The sequence below is a fragment of the Mobula hypostoma genome, chromosome 12 (assembly GCF_963921235.1).
Source record: "Mobula hypostoma chromosome 12, sMobHyp1.1, whole genome shotgun sequence".
In the NCBI taxonomy this organism is placed as follows: Eukaryota; Metazoa; Chordata; class Chondrichthyes; order Myliobatiformes; family Myliobatidae; genus Mobula; species Mobula hypostoma.
The window spans coordinates 1512314-1524971 of record NC_086108.1 but is presented as its reverse complement, the minus strand read 5'-3'; the positions used below and the strand labels follow the sequence as shown (position 1 = coordinate 1524971).

Sequence of the window (12658 nt, the reverse complement as noted above, 5' to 3'; positions counted from 1 at the left end):
TTCACACCATTCTTTGTAAACTCTGGAGGCTGTTGTGCATGAAAACCCCAGGAGATCAGCAGTTTATGAGATCCTCAAACCACCCCAGCTGGCATGGTCATCTAGCCATTCCACAGTCAAAGTCACTTGGGTCACATTTCTTCCTCATTCTGATATTTGCTCTGAACAACAATTGAATCTCTTGACCCTGCCGTACTAATCAAAATCCTATTAACCACCTCTTTAAATACACCCAATGACTCTGCCTCCACTGCCAGCTGTGGAATGAATTCCACAGATTTACCACCCTCTGGCTAAAGAAATTTCTCCTCACCTGTTCTGAAGGGATCTCCTTGTCTTCTGAGGCTGTGCTCTTGGGTTCTGGACTTGCCCATTATAGGAAACATCCACTCTATCAAGACCTTTCATGCTGGTTCCTTGCAGAGCAAAACCAGACACACTACTCCTGTGTCTCTTTAACATGACAAGTCATTAGTAATGGTGTCAGTGGTTACGGGGAGAAGGCAGGGGAATGGGGTTGAGAGGGATAATAAGTCAGTCATGAAATGGCAGAGCAGACTTGATGGGTTGAATGGCCTAATTCTGCTCCAATGTATTATAGAAAATCTCTGCTCCTTCCATAGAAGACATTGCGGTCATCTTCTCCGCAAACAACTGGGAAGCAAGGGGCGTCTTTTCCCAAACTGATGTTCACCGGCAAATAGCCATAGTCTTCAAAACCCCGCCTTACTGCGACATTGACATTCAGCAGCCCGTTAGCGTGAGCCTCCGTCTCTTCCGCCCATCTGACAGGGAATACAGCGATCCGTTCGAGTTCCGCTACATCCCCAAGGAAATCGGTAAGGTCCATGAATAGCCCTGGGGTTTAAATGCAGCAGCTCTTGCGGCTGTTGTGACAGTCACCGGATGGTTTCATAAGGGTTGGTGCTTGCTATTTTTGGTTGGTGTTGCCATCCTGAAGGGAAGACAAAATCCGGAAAAGTTGGAAGTGCATATGGAATTGGTTTATTATTGTCACGTGTACCAAGATAGAGTGAAAGCTTGTCTTGTATACTGTTGATACAGATCGAATCATTACACAGTGCATTGAGGTAGAACAAGGTCAAACAAATACTAAAGCGTACCAGCTCCAGAGACAGTGCAGAATAGGTAAACGATAAGTGCAAGATCCTAACGAGGTTGAACCCATCTCATTATACTGGGATGAACTGTAGGACACTGAGGTGTGCGGTAGAACGGAGGGATCTGGGAATACAGATCCATAATACGTTGAAAGTGGCATCACAAGTAGATAGGGTTGTAAAATAAAAGCTTTTGGCACATTGGCCTTCATAAATAAAGGTACTGGGTACAGGAGATGGGATGTTATGTTGAAGTTGTATAAGACGATGGTGAGGCCTAATTTGGAGTATTGTGTACAGTTCTGGTCACCTACCTGCAGGAAAGATGTAAATACGGTTGAAAGAGTACAGAGAAGATTTACAAGGATGTTACTTGGACTGGAGGACCTGAGTTACAAGGAAAGATTGAATGGGTTAGAACTTTATTCTCTAGAACGTAGAAGATTGAGGGGAGATTTGATAGAAGTATATGAAATTGAGGGGTATAGATTGGGTAAATGCAAACAAACTTTTTCCACTGAGGGTTAGCTGGAACTAGAACCAGAGGTCATAGGTTAAGGGTGAAAGGTTTAATGGGAATATGAGGGAAACTTCACTTGAAGAGTTGTGAGAGTGTGGAACGAGCTGTCAGCAGAAGTGGTCTATGCAAGCTTGATTTCAACATTTCAGAGTAGTTTGGGTAGGGGTATGAAGGGCAGATCGATGGGAGTAAGCAGTTTAAACGGTGCTGTACTTTTCTATGGCTCTGTGACTAGGGAACTCTTTGTACCAATGGGTTGGGAGCTGTCCTTGAGTACATGCTTTTAGGGTTCTGTGTCTTCTGCCTGATGGGAGAGGGGAGCGGAGAGAGTGTTCAGGGTGTGTGGAGTCTTTGATTATGTCGACTGCTTTAGTGGATGGTAGGACCCTGGAGTGTGTTGTACAACAGAAAGACCAAACAGCACAAGTTTATGGAAAGTGGCATTCCAGGTAGACAGGGTGGTGTTGAAGGTAGCTGACCCGCTACCCTTCATCAGTCAGGCCTTTGGGGCATGGAAGTTGGGATGTGATGTTGCAGTTGTAGACAGTAAAACCACATTTGGAATGCTGTGTTCAGTTTTCGGCATCAGGCACAAAGTGCTGGAGGAACGCGGCAAGTCATGCAGCATCTCTGGAGAGGAATGGGGAGGGGTCTTGGCTTGAAATGATGACTGTTTATTCCCCTCCATAGATGCCGCCTGACTTGCTGAATTCCTCTAGCATTTTGTGCACATCCCTCAAAGTTTCCAGCATCTGCAGAATCTCTTCTGTTGCGTTTTGGTCACCCTGCTGCAGGAAAGGTGCCATTAAACTGTGAAGAGATTTCCAAAGATGTTGCTGGGCTCCAGGGACTGAGAGAGTTTGGGCAAGTTGGGACTTCTTTTATTCGGACATGAGACACTTGTCAGATCATAAGATGTAGGAGCAGAATTGGGCCATTTGGCCCATTGAGTTTGCTCCAGCATTTCATCATGGCTGATCCATTTTCCTTTCAGCCCCAGTCTCCTGTCTTCTCCCTGTATCCCTTCATGCCCTGACTGATCAAGAATCTGTCAACCAGTTAAAGACTCCATAGCTACCTGTGGCAACGAATTCCACAGATTTGCCATTCCCTGGCTAAAGAAATTCCTCCTGCTCTCCGTTCTAAAAGGACGTCTCTCTGTTCTGAGGCTGGGTCCTCTGGGCTTGGAGTCTCCCACTATAGGAAGCATCCTCTCCACATCCACTCTATCGAGGCCTTTCGGCATTTGATAGATCTCAATGAGATTCCCCCTCGTGTTGGGAGGGGGCATAGAGTTTTTCTCCCTCAAGCATGGAATCAGGAACGAGAGGGGCGAATGCTTCAGGTAAGAATGGAAGAATTTAATAGGAACCCAAGAAGCAACTTTTCCACCCACAGTACAACTAATGAAACATGAAATAAGCTACCAGAGGAGGTGGTTGGAACGGGTATGTTAGTGACATGGATAGGAAATATTAAGAGGGATGTGAGCCAATCGCAGGCAGATGGGATCATAAAAGTGATGCTTCTGCCCAGTGCCTCTGCCCTGCCGTCTGGCTACGCACGTCTCTTAGAGACTTGCACCAATAAACAGGGTCTGTTTGATCCATTGTCAACAGTTCTTTAAGCAATGAGAACAAGTTTAAAGGTTGCAATGCCTTCCGTGGGTGAATATCCTTGTCACATTTAAGTACCAGCGACCTGGGTTCAATTCCTGGTGTTGCCTTCATGGAGTTTGCACGTCCTCCATGTCACTGCGTGGGTTTCCCCGGGCACCCTGGTTTCCTCCCACAGTCCAAAGATCTGTAGGTTACCTGGTCATTGTAAGTTGTCCCGTGATTCGGCTGAGGTTAAATTGGGAGGGATCGCTGGACGCTGTGGCTTAAAGGGCCAGAGGGCCCTATTCCATGCTTTGTCTCAGTAAAATAATAGTTTCTGTTCACCCACAAGGCTATTTTTGACTGGTTAGAAGGTGTTCAGTTCACAGTCTTCGGAAGCAGGATGCACAGGAGGCAGCACAGACTCTGCAGTAGACTTGCAGGATTTGGACTGTTAAGATGATAGAGGTATTTCTGGGTTGGGATGGTGTACATTTTGGAAGGTGGAGACATGGTCAACGCTGCTTGGGATTGGTGTGTGTGTGTGTGTGTGTGTGTGTGTGTGTACTCTCAGCTGATCCCTGATGACTTTTGTTTGCCCATGACAGATTACTATGGCATTCAATCCAAGTGGAAAAGGAAGGTCAAGTTCCCGCCGATCAGCACTTTCATAGGTAACTTTGGTCACGATTCTGATTTGTACATTTCTCCGGGTACGCCAGAGCGTATGGTCAAATACATTGTTTGTGTTAACAACTGGAACGTAGGACAGGTTCAAGACCCACAGAGTGAGTCAGACGACATGGATTGTGAATGGACTCATTAATATTATAAATAATTTTATAAATAATATAATTTTATAACTAATTTTATTTCCTGCGGAGCATGAAGAAAGCTCACCTCTGTCCTAGGATACTGACGGACTTTTGCCGCTGTACCATTGAGAGCATACACACCAACTGCCTCTCAGTGTGGTATGACAATTGTCCGGTATCGGACCACAAAGCACTCCAGCGTGTGGTGAAAACTGCCCAGCGGATTATCAGCACCCAATTGCTCACCATTGAGAACATCTACGGTAAACGCTGCCTGGGCGGGTGAAAAGCATTATCAAGGATGCATCTCACCCTAACCATGGACTTTTTACTCTCCTCCCATCCGGTAGGTGCTACAGGAGCCTCCGTTCCCACACCAGCAGGCACAGGAAGAGCTTCTTCCCTGAGGCTGTGACCCTGCTGAACCTCACATCACAGCGCTAAGCAGTATTGCAGCCATATTGTACTGTCTCAGTACTTTTATATTTGTGTGCTGTAGCACTTACTTTTTATTCACAGTTATTTTGTAAATAATACTATTCTTTGCATTTCTGGTTAGATGCTAAATGTATTTCATTGGCTTTGTATCTGTACTCGGCACAATGACAATAAAGTTGAATCTAATCTAATCTAATCTAAATAAACAAAATAGTTAAACACAAAACCGGGCATCTAGCGAAACAGGATTTTGTCTAAACCAGCCTAAACCACATTTAGTTACCTTTTAACTTAATGTGTACTCCGTTAAATCTCCCCAATTTATAAGATTGAAGAACTAAGCATGCTATGAATGAAAATTTTACTAAACAAGCACTGGGTTGGAGGGGCACCTACGTCTGCAATGGTCCTTTAGCACTGGTCACGACTCCAGCCTGAAGCAGGAAAGAGAACGAGCCTCCCACGCACGCTATCATACCCCCCATGTGCCCAGAATTGGGCACTGGTGCCGTGGCATACAAGCCAGCCAATGGGAAAGAACAACCAAAATGTTTAAATGGGCCAGCCGATGACAGACACAGTGGAAGCGGTATGTGGCCAGCATATAAGCCGAACCCCCCAGCAACCAACACAGCCTAAGGAAGTGCTGGGGGCAGCTGCAAGAGTCAACATAGCCTGTCCACAATGTTCAGCAGAACAATACAAGCAAACACAACTTTAAATCAAGTTGCTTTCCTCCCTCCCTCCTATAAAATAGCCAGATTCAAGTAGCACGACACCTGCTCCTAAGAGGTTTCTAGAACAATACTGAAACAACTGTACCATAATTACTGGAAAATTGAAAGAATAAACTGAAAGAAAAAGAACAATTCTACATCCCAGTCTGACAACATGTTCAAGACAGAGTGAAGAGAATTGAGGGATATGAGATTCGTGCAGGAACATGGTGCTGAGGAGGAGGAGCAGAATTAGGCCATTTGGCCCTTCGAGTCTGCTCTGCCATTTCATCCTGGCTGAGTTGTTATCCCTCTCAACCCCATTCTCCCACCTTTTTCCCTGTAACCTTTGACGCCCCGACTAATCAAGAATCTATCAACCTCTGCTTTAAATACACTCAATAACGGTTTCATGGTCATCTGTAACAATGGATTCTGCGGATTCACCACCTCTGGATAAAGAAGTTCCTCATGATCTCTTTTCTAAAGGGGTATTGTTGTATTCTGAGGCTGTGCCTCCTGTTGCTAGACTCCCCCACCACTGGGAACATGCCCTCCATATCCACTCTATCTAGGCCTTTCAATACTCGCTAGATTTCAATGAGATTCCCCCACCCACACCACCCCAACGTGCTTTGAAACTCCAGCAACTGTGGGTCCAGAGAAGAGAAGAGCTGTGGCCTTTGCTAATAACAGGCCAAGTGCCAGATCCGCTCCGACCCGTAATCCCCCACCAAATGGGAAGCTTGGGGAAAAAAACTTGTTGACATAGGAGTTGGAGATGCAATGAACATTGGGTTGAAGATGTAGGGGTGAAAGATGTCTACTGAGGGATGGCAGAGAAATCACCTGAAAAGTAAACCCTGATCTTCCTTCTGGACTTTTTTTGGACAGGTGCTAATGCGGCTTTGGCAGATGCAACGACGGGACCGAAAAATTCTGTAAAGTATCGAGGTAATTTCTGAATTCAGTGATGCTGCGGGTGACAGTGTTTATGGGGTTAAAGTTGGAAAAAATTCAGGAAGTGATCGTGATTCTTCAGGCAGTTAATGTGGTGTGGAGGCACTTAGAATATAAAACATTACATTACAACATATTACAGGCCCTTCAGCCAACGTTGTCCCACTCTTTTACCCTACTCTGAGATCAACCTAACTCTTCCCTCCCACATTTACCCCAAGTTTTCTATCATCCATGTGCCTATCTAAGGTTCTTAAATGTCCCTAGTGCATTTGCTTTTACCACCACCCCTAGCAGGGTGTTCCACACACCCACCACTCCTGTATAAAGAACTTGGCTCTGACATTTCCTCCACCTAACCTGTATTTTCCTCCAATCACCTTAAAATTATGCCCACTTGGATAGTCCTAGGAAAACGTCTCTGGCCATCCACTCGATCTTTGCCTCTTATCATCTTGTACACCTCTATCAAGCCACATCTCATCCTTCTTCACTCCAAAGAGAAAGAGCCTAGCTCGCTCAACCTACCCTCATAAGACACGCTGTCTGATCCAGGCAGCTTCCTGGTGAATCTCCACTGCAACCTCTCTAAAACTTCCACGTTCTTCCTCTAATGAGGCGACCAGAACTGAACACAATACTCCAAGTGAGGTCGAACTAGAGTTTTATAGAACTACAACATTACTTCCAAAGAGAAAAGCAAATCTTGTTTTTTTTTAAAAAAACGCTGTCCAATAATGAATGTTCCTCTTCCTCCTGGATCTGCGTTACCTGTCAACATCAGAATGTTTCCCTTAAGCCGTACTGTTCTGACCTCCTTATTACAAGAGCTTCCAAAGTGTATCACGTTACACTTCTCCAGATTGAAATCCATTTGCCCCTTCTCAGCCCAGCTCCTCATCCTATCAATATCCCATTGTAAATCTTCTGTGATTCCTCCATCTCACCGGCTGACAGTGTTGTCAGTTTGTGTTGGTCTGACCCATGTCTCCATCTCACTGGCTAAAATTGCAGTCAGTATCTCAAGTCCAACCCATGCCTTCACCTTACTGGTTGACAGTGCCATCTGTATCTCAGGTCCCACTCCAGCCATCAGCTCACTGGCTGACAGTGCAGTCAGCATCACCTACATCCCACCCCTCCATACAGCTTATTGGCTGACATTGCAGTTAGTATCTTAAGTCCAAGTTATTGGCTTGGGCGAAGGTATTAATGATTACTGTCCTGGTTCCTGATAGATTCCATTTTGACTAGGCCAGGGTCAGTTAAGCAAAGGATTAATAATTGAGGTGCACAGATGATTGAAATACAGACAGGATAAAGTAGGGTATTAGTGATGCACAAAATCTTTGGAGGAACTCAGCAGCATCTGTGGAGAGAAATGGACAGTTGGCATTCTCGGTCGTCTAGAATGAAGGGTAGTGTCATAGAACACGATGTCACAGCAAAAGGCCCTTCGGCCCATCTATTCCATGCTGAACAATTAACCTGTTTAGTCTCATCATCGTTCACCTGAACCATAGCCTTCCACACAGCACAAGTAGAGGAGTAGTGGCTGGTATGAAGAGGTGAGGTGGAGGGGTGCAGCAAGAGCTGGGAGATGATGGGTGGATCCAGGTGGCAAGCAGTGACAGACAGATGGAGGAGGGAGTGGGAGTAGCAACAGAGGCTGGGAGGTGACCTCCATTCTTCACCGTAGAAGACACTAGCAGTGTGTCGGATGTTGAGGGGTGTGAGGGAAGAGAAGTGAATGCAGTTACTATTACAAGGGAGAAGGCGTTCAAAAACCTGAACTGGTACGTAAATCACCCAGACCAGATGAACTGCACCTTAGGGTTCTGAAAGAGGTAGCAATAGAGATTGTGGAGACATTAGCAATGATCTTTCAAAATCATTGGACTCTGGCCTGGTGCTAGAGGACTGGAAAATTGTAAATGTCACTCCATTCTTTAAGAAAGAAGGTGGCAGCAGAAAGGAAATGATAGACCAGTTAGCAGTGGTAGACCAGTAGCAACCTCAGTGGTTGGGAAGATGTTGGAGTCAATTGTTAAGGATGAGGTTATGGAGTACTTGGTGACACAGGACAAGAATGGACAAAGTCAACATAGTTTTCTTAAGGGAAAATCTTGCCTGAAAAACCTGTTGGGATTCTTTGAGGAGTTTACAATTGAGATAAATGAAGGAATGCAGTGGATGTTGTATATTTGGATTTTCAGAAGGCCTTTGACAAGGTGCCACACATGAGGCCACTTATCAAGTTAAGAGCCCGTGGTATTACAGGAAAGTTACTAACATGGTTAGAGCATTGGCTGATTGGTAGGAGGCAGCGAGTGGGAATAAAAGGATCTTTTCTGGTTTGCTGCCAGTAACTAGAGATGTTCTGCAGGAGTCAGTGTTGGGACCATTTCTTTTTATACTATATATCAATTATTTAGATGATGGATTTGTTGCCTGGTTTGCAGATGAAACGAAGATTGGTGGAGGGGCAGGTAGTGTTGAGGAAACAAGTAGGCTGTAGAAGGACTTAGGCAGATTAGGAGATTAGGCAAGAAAGTGGCAAATGAAATACAATGTTGGAAAATGCATGGTCTTGCACTTTGGTAGTAGAAATAAATGTGCAGACTAATTTCTAAATGGGGAAAAAAATCCAAAAATCTGAAGTGCAAAGGGACTTGAGAATCCTTGTGCAGAACACCCTAAATGTTAACTTGCAGGCTGAGTCGGTGGTGAGAAAGACAATTGCAATGTTGGCATTCATTTCAAGAGGTCTAGAATACGTGAGCTGGGATGTGATACTGAGGCTTTATAAGGCACTGGTGAGGCCTCACCTTGAGTATTATGAACAGTTTGGGGCTCCTCATCTAAGAAAAGATGTGCTGGCATGGGGGGGGGCGCGTGTTCAGAGGAGGTTCACAAGGATGATTCTGGGAATGAAAGGGTTATCATACGAGGAATGTTTGATGGCTCTGGGTCTGTACTTGATGGAATTTAGAAGGATGAGGGGGATCTCATTGAAACTTTTCAATGTTGAAAGGCTTAGTCAGAGTAGTAGAAAGGATGTCACAGTTTGAGGATAGAGGGGAAGCCTTTTAGGACCGAGATTAGGAAAAACTTCTTCACACAGAGAGTGGTGAATCTGTGGAATTCTCTGCCACAGGAAACTGTTGAGGCCAGTTCATTGGCTATGTTTAAGAGGGAGTTGGATATGGCCCTTGTGGCTACGGGGGTCAGGGGGTATGGAGGGAAGGCTGGGGCGGGGTTCTGAGTTGGATGATCAGCCATGATCATAATAAATGGTGGTGCAGGCTCGAAGGGCCGAATGGCCTACTCCTGCACCTATTTTCTATGTTTCTATGTTTCTATGTTTCCCATGGTGGGGGAGTCTAGGACAAGAGGGCACAGCCTTGGGATAGAGGGGCGTCCATTTAAGACAGAGATGCGGAGAAATTTCTTTAGCCAGAGTGGTGAATTTGTGGAATTTTTTGCCACAGCTGTGGAGCCAGGTCTTTGGGTGTATTTAAGGCAGAGCTTGATAGGTTCTTGATTGGAAATGGCATTAAAGGTTACTGGGAGAAGGCCAGGGAGTGGGGCTGAGGAGGGGGCAAAAGGATCTGCCATGATTGAATGACGTGATTGAGGTGGAGCAGACTCGATGGGCCAAATGGCCTAATTCTACTCCCATGTCTTATGATCTTGCATCATTGGTCTTGAAAATCCTGAATGTATGTCTTGATACCTAACTAGCTTTTTAACTTCACTAGCTGAGGAAGACGAGAAGCTTGCAGACCTGAACCACATAAACAAGTCGTGGGACTACCCCAACCAGGGATTTCCTGCCTTCTGTTCTGACCTCATGACCATGGAGCTGCCTAACGAGATGTATGGTGTGGGCTGCAAGAAAGAGGAGCCCTTGGACTGGACGAGCAGCCATTTCCAGAGCCAAATGGCAGGGCTTGCACACCACGCAGAGGACGAGGTCTATCACCCTCCCTTCAGTAACAGCCGGGTGCAGGCCGATCTGGACGTGGGCTACTTCAACAACTATAGGTTTGAGGAGTTTGCTAATGACGACGCACTGCCCAGTGTACTGGCCAGCAGCATAACGATGCCCAGTGACCAAGCAGGCACCAAAGGCTGAGAGGGCGTGCGGTAGATGGATGGATTATTGGGTGGGGGAAAAAGGTGTTTTAGTTGGCTTTTGAGCAGGGTGCTGGGGGGGTGGGGAATGCAAGGGTGGGGGGAGACTCATTATCTGCACCCATTCTAAAGGTGTTGCTCCAGCTTGCCCCTTGTGTTAGTACTGAGTCTGAACCTACCTCCAGCCACTGGATCTCGTGGTCATCAGGTCTATTGTTGGCCTAGGGGACCCAGCGAATGTACGAGTAACTGCGGAGTTTGTATTCCTTTATTTTTCTTGGCACTCTGCACATTGCCACCTCCCCAACCCTACCCCTGGAGATACATAAACTCGAAACAGTGAAGCGAAGTAGGGAAACAATTAATTCCAAGCTCTTGACCGGCCAGTCACCTGCTGAGTTCCTCCAGCATTTTTTGTCTGTTACTCTGGATTTACAGAACATCAACTACTTAAGACATAGCAGTTGTCCTCGGAGGCTCCCTCGTCCAGGGATACCCAGCCTGGGACAGGCGGGAGCATCATCCAAGAGGTTTAACTAGCACCTCTTCCCAAATACTTTGCTGAGATCAGATTCAAATTTCTTTATTGCACATACTGTACATCGAAACATACAGTAAAATGTGTCGTTTGGATGACCAACACAGCCTAACAGTGCACTGTGGATGTCATACTGGTACCAATCTTGCGTCTCCACAATGCCCACCAGAGCAAAGCAACCAACCAGCCCACAGTGGTAAAACAAGCCCCTTTCCTCTCTCCCACCATCACACACAGTGTAGAACAATCCCCACGTAGAATGCTCTCAAAAACTGAGAGGCATTTAATAGATTGAAACGCAAGAGATTCTGCAGATGCTGGAAATCCAGAGCAACACACACAAAATGCAGGAAGAACTCAGCAGGTCAAGCAGCATCTGTGGAGAGGAAGAGATAGTCGACATTTCAGGCCACGACCCTGGAATGAAGGGTCTCAGCCTGAAACATTACCAGATTCTTCCTCTCCATAGATGCTGCCTGACCCGCTGAGTTGAAGAGATTTCATCTCTGGACATTGACCTGAAAGCATCTGGGAACAAACACCCCTGAAGTATGTTTCAACACTTGTTCAACTAGAGTGTGGGTCTTGATCACGTGTTGCAAATTTGTCGACATGTTTTGGTTTTGAAAACGTAACTTTACTAACTAAAGTTTAAAAGAAAAACATGTTTCTAAATTATTTATTTAGTAATACAGTGCAGAGTAGGGTCTTTCGGACCTTTGAGCTATGTCGTCCCAGACCAAATCACAGGACAATTTCCAATGACCAGTTAACTAACCGGTATGTCTTTGGACTGTAGGAGGGAACCATAGCACCCGTGAGTAGGGCGTAGAGATGGCGCCAGAATTGAGCTCCGAACTCCAGAATGCCACAAGCTGTAATAGCGTTGCGCTAACTGCTAGGCTGCGGTGGTGCCCACCATTTGTTTTGAGACCTGGTTGTATTGTCCAGGGACGTTCGTGTGCACAGAGTTTAATTGGCCAGATTGGTATAGTCTCTTGGCTATTGGATGGAGAGGTAGCCTTGCTGTCCTTATTGTTCAGGGTCTTCCTGACATTATCTGTGTCTCTGTGTCGCTCTCCCGATTATCAAGTCCAGCCAGGCTGGGAAGCTTGCTTGTTTTTTCTGTTTATTGTGAAGTCTCTGCCTCTTCGGCCTGAATTCCAGTCAATTCTTGCATCCTGCTTATTATCCAAGCTTTTCTCTCCCTCCAGCCACGTTAAATCACTTTAAACAATAACTCATCGGCTGGCACAGACCACTACAGCTGAAAGCACCACGGCCTTTGTCCACTTCAGCAGAGTGAGGCCTTGAACTCTCCACTCCTGGCCTGTGGCCTTGGCATATCTGTAGCACCTCTACCTCACAGTTCAGTCTTTCTGCTCGTGTATTGATGTGTGGCTGACCCTTATCAAAGATGAGTTGTGAGGAACGTAATGTTTTAGAATCTATAACATTACAGCACTGTACAGGCCCTTTGGCTTACAATATGCTGACTCTTTAAGCTACTCCAAGATCAACCTAACCCTTCCCTCCTACATAACATACAACATTACAGCACAGTACAGGCTCTTCCGCCCACAATGATGTTTGACCTTTTAACCTACTCTAAGATCAAGCTTAACCCGTCCTTACTAACTGGTTTGTTCATTATGTGCCATGTCGTATGACCTAGGCCATCATAAGAACATAAGGAATAGGAGCAGGAGCCGGCCATCAATACAATCATGGCTGGACACATCTCCACCTACCTGCCTTTTCCCCACAACCCTTAATTCCCCTACTATGCAAAAATCTATCCAGCCTTCTCTTAAG

The 12658-nt window shown here is 45.8% G+C and overlaps 1 protein-coding gene across 3 annotated transcripts in view; it reads left to right on the top strand.

The window, feature by feature from the left end:
* The window catches only part of LOC134355100 (transcription factor RelB-like), a 71644-nt gene extending 61285 nt beyond the window's left edge, over positions 1-10359 (top strand). For all 3 annotated transcript variants that reach the window (XM_063064839.1, XM_063064841.1, XM_063064840.1), the window contains 4 exons: positions 624-839; positions 3848-3913; positions 6103-6162; positions 9930-10359. In XM_063064839.1, coding sequence (XP_062920909.1) covers positions 624-839; positions 3848-3913; positions 6103-6162; positions 9930-10306 — 719 coding nt within the window. In that variant the 3' untranslated portion in view covers positions 10307-10359. The remainder of the gene's footprint in view (positions 1-623; positions 840-3847; positions 3914-6102; positions 6163-9929) is intronic.
* Positions 10360-12658: the final 2299 nt, after the last annotated feature.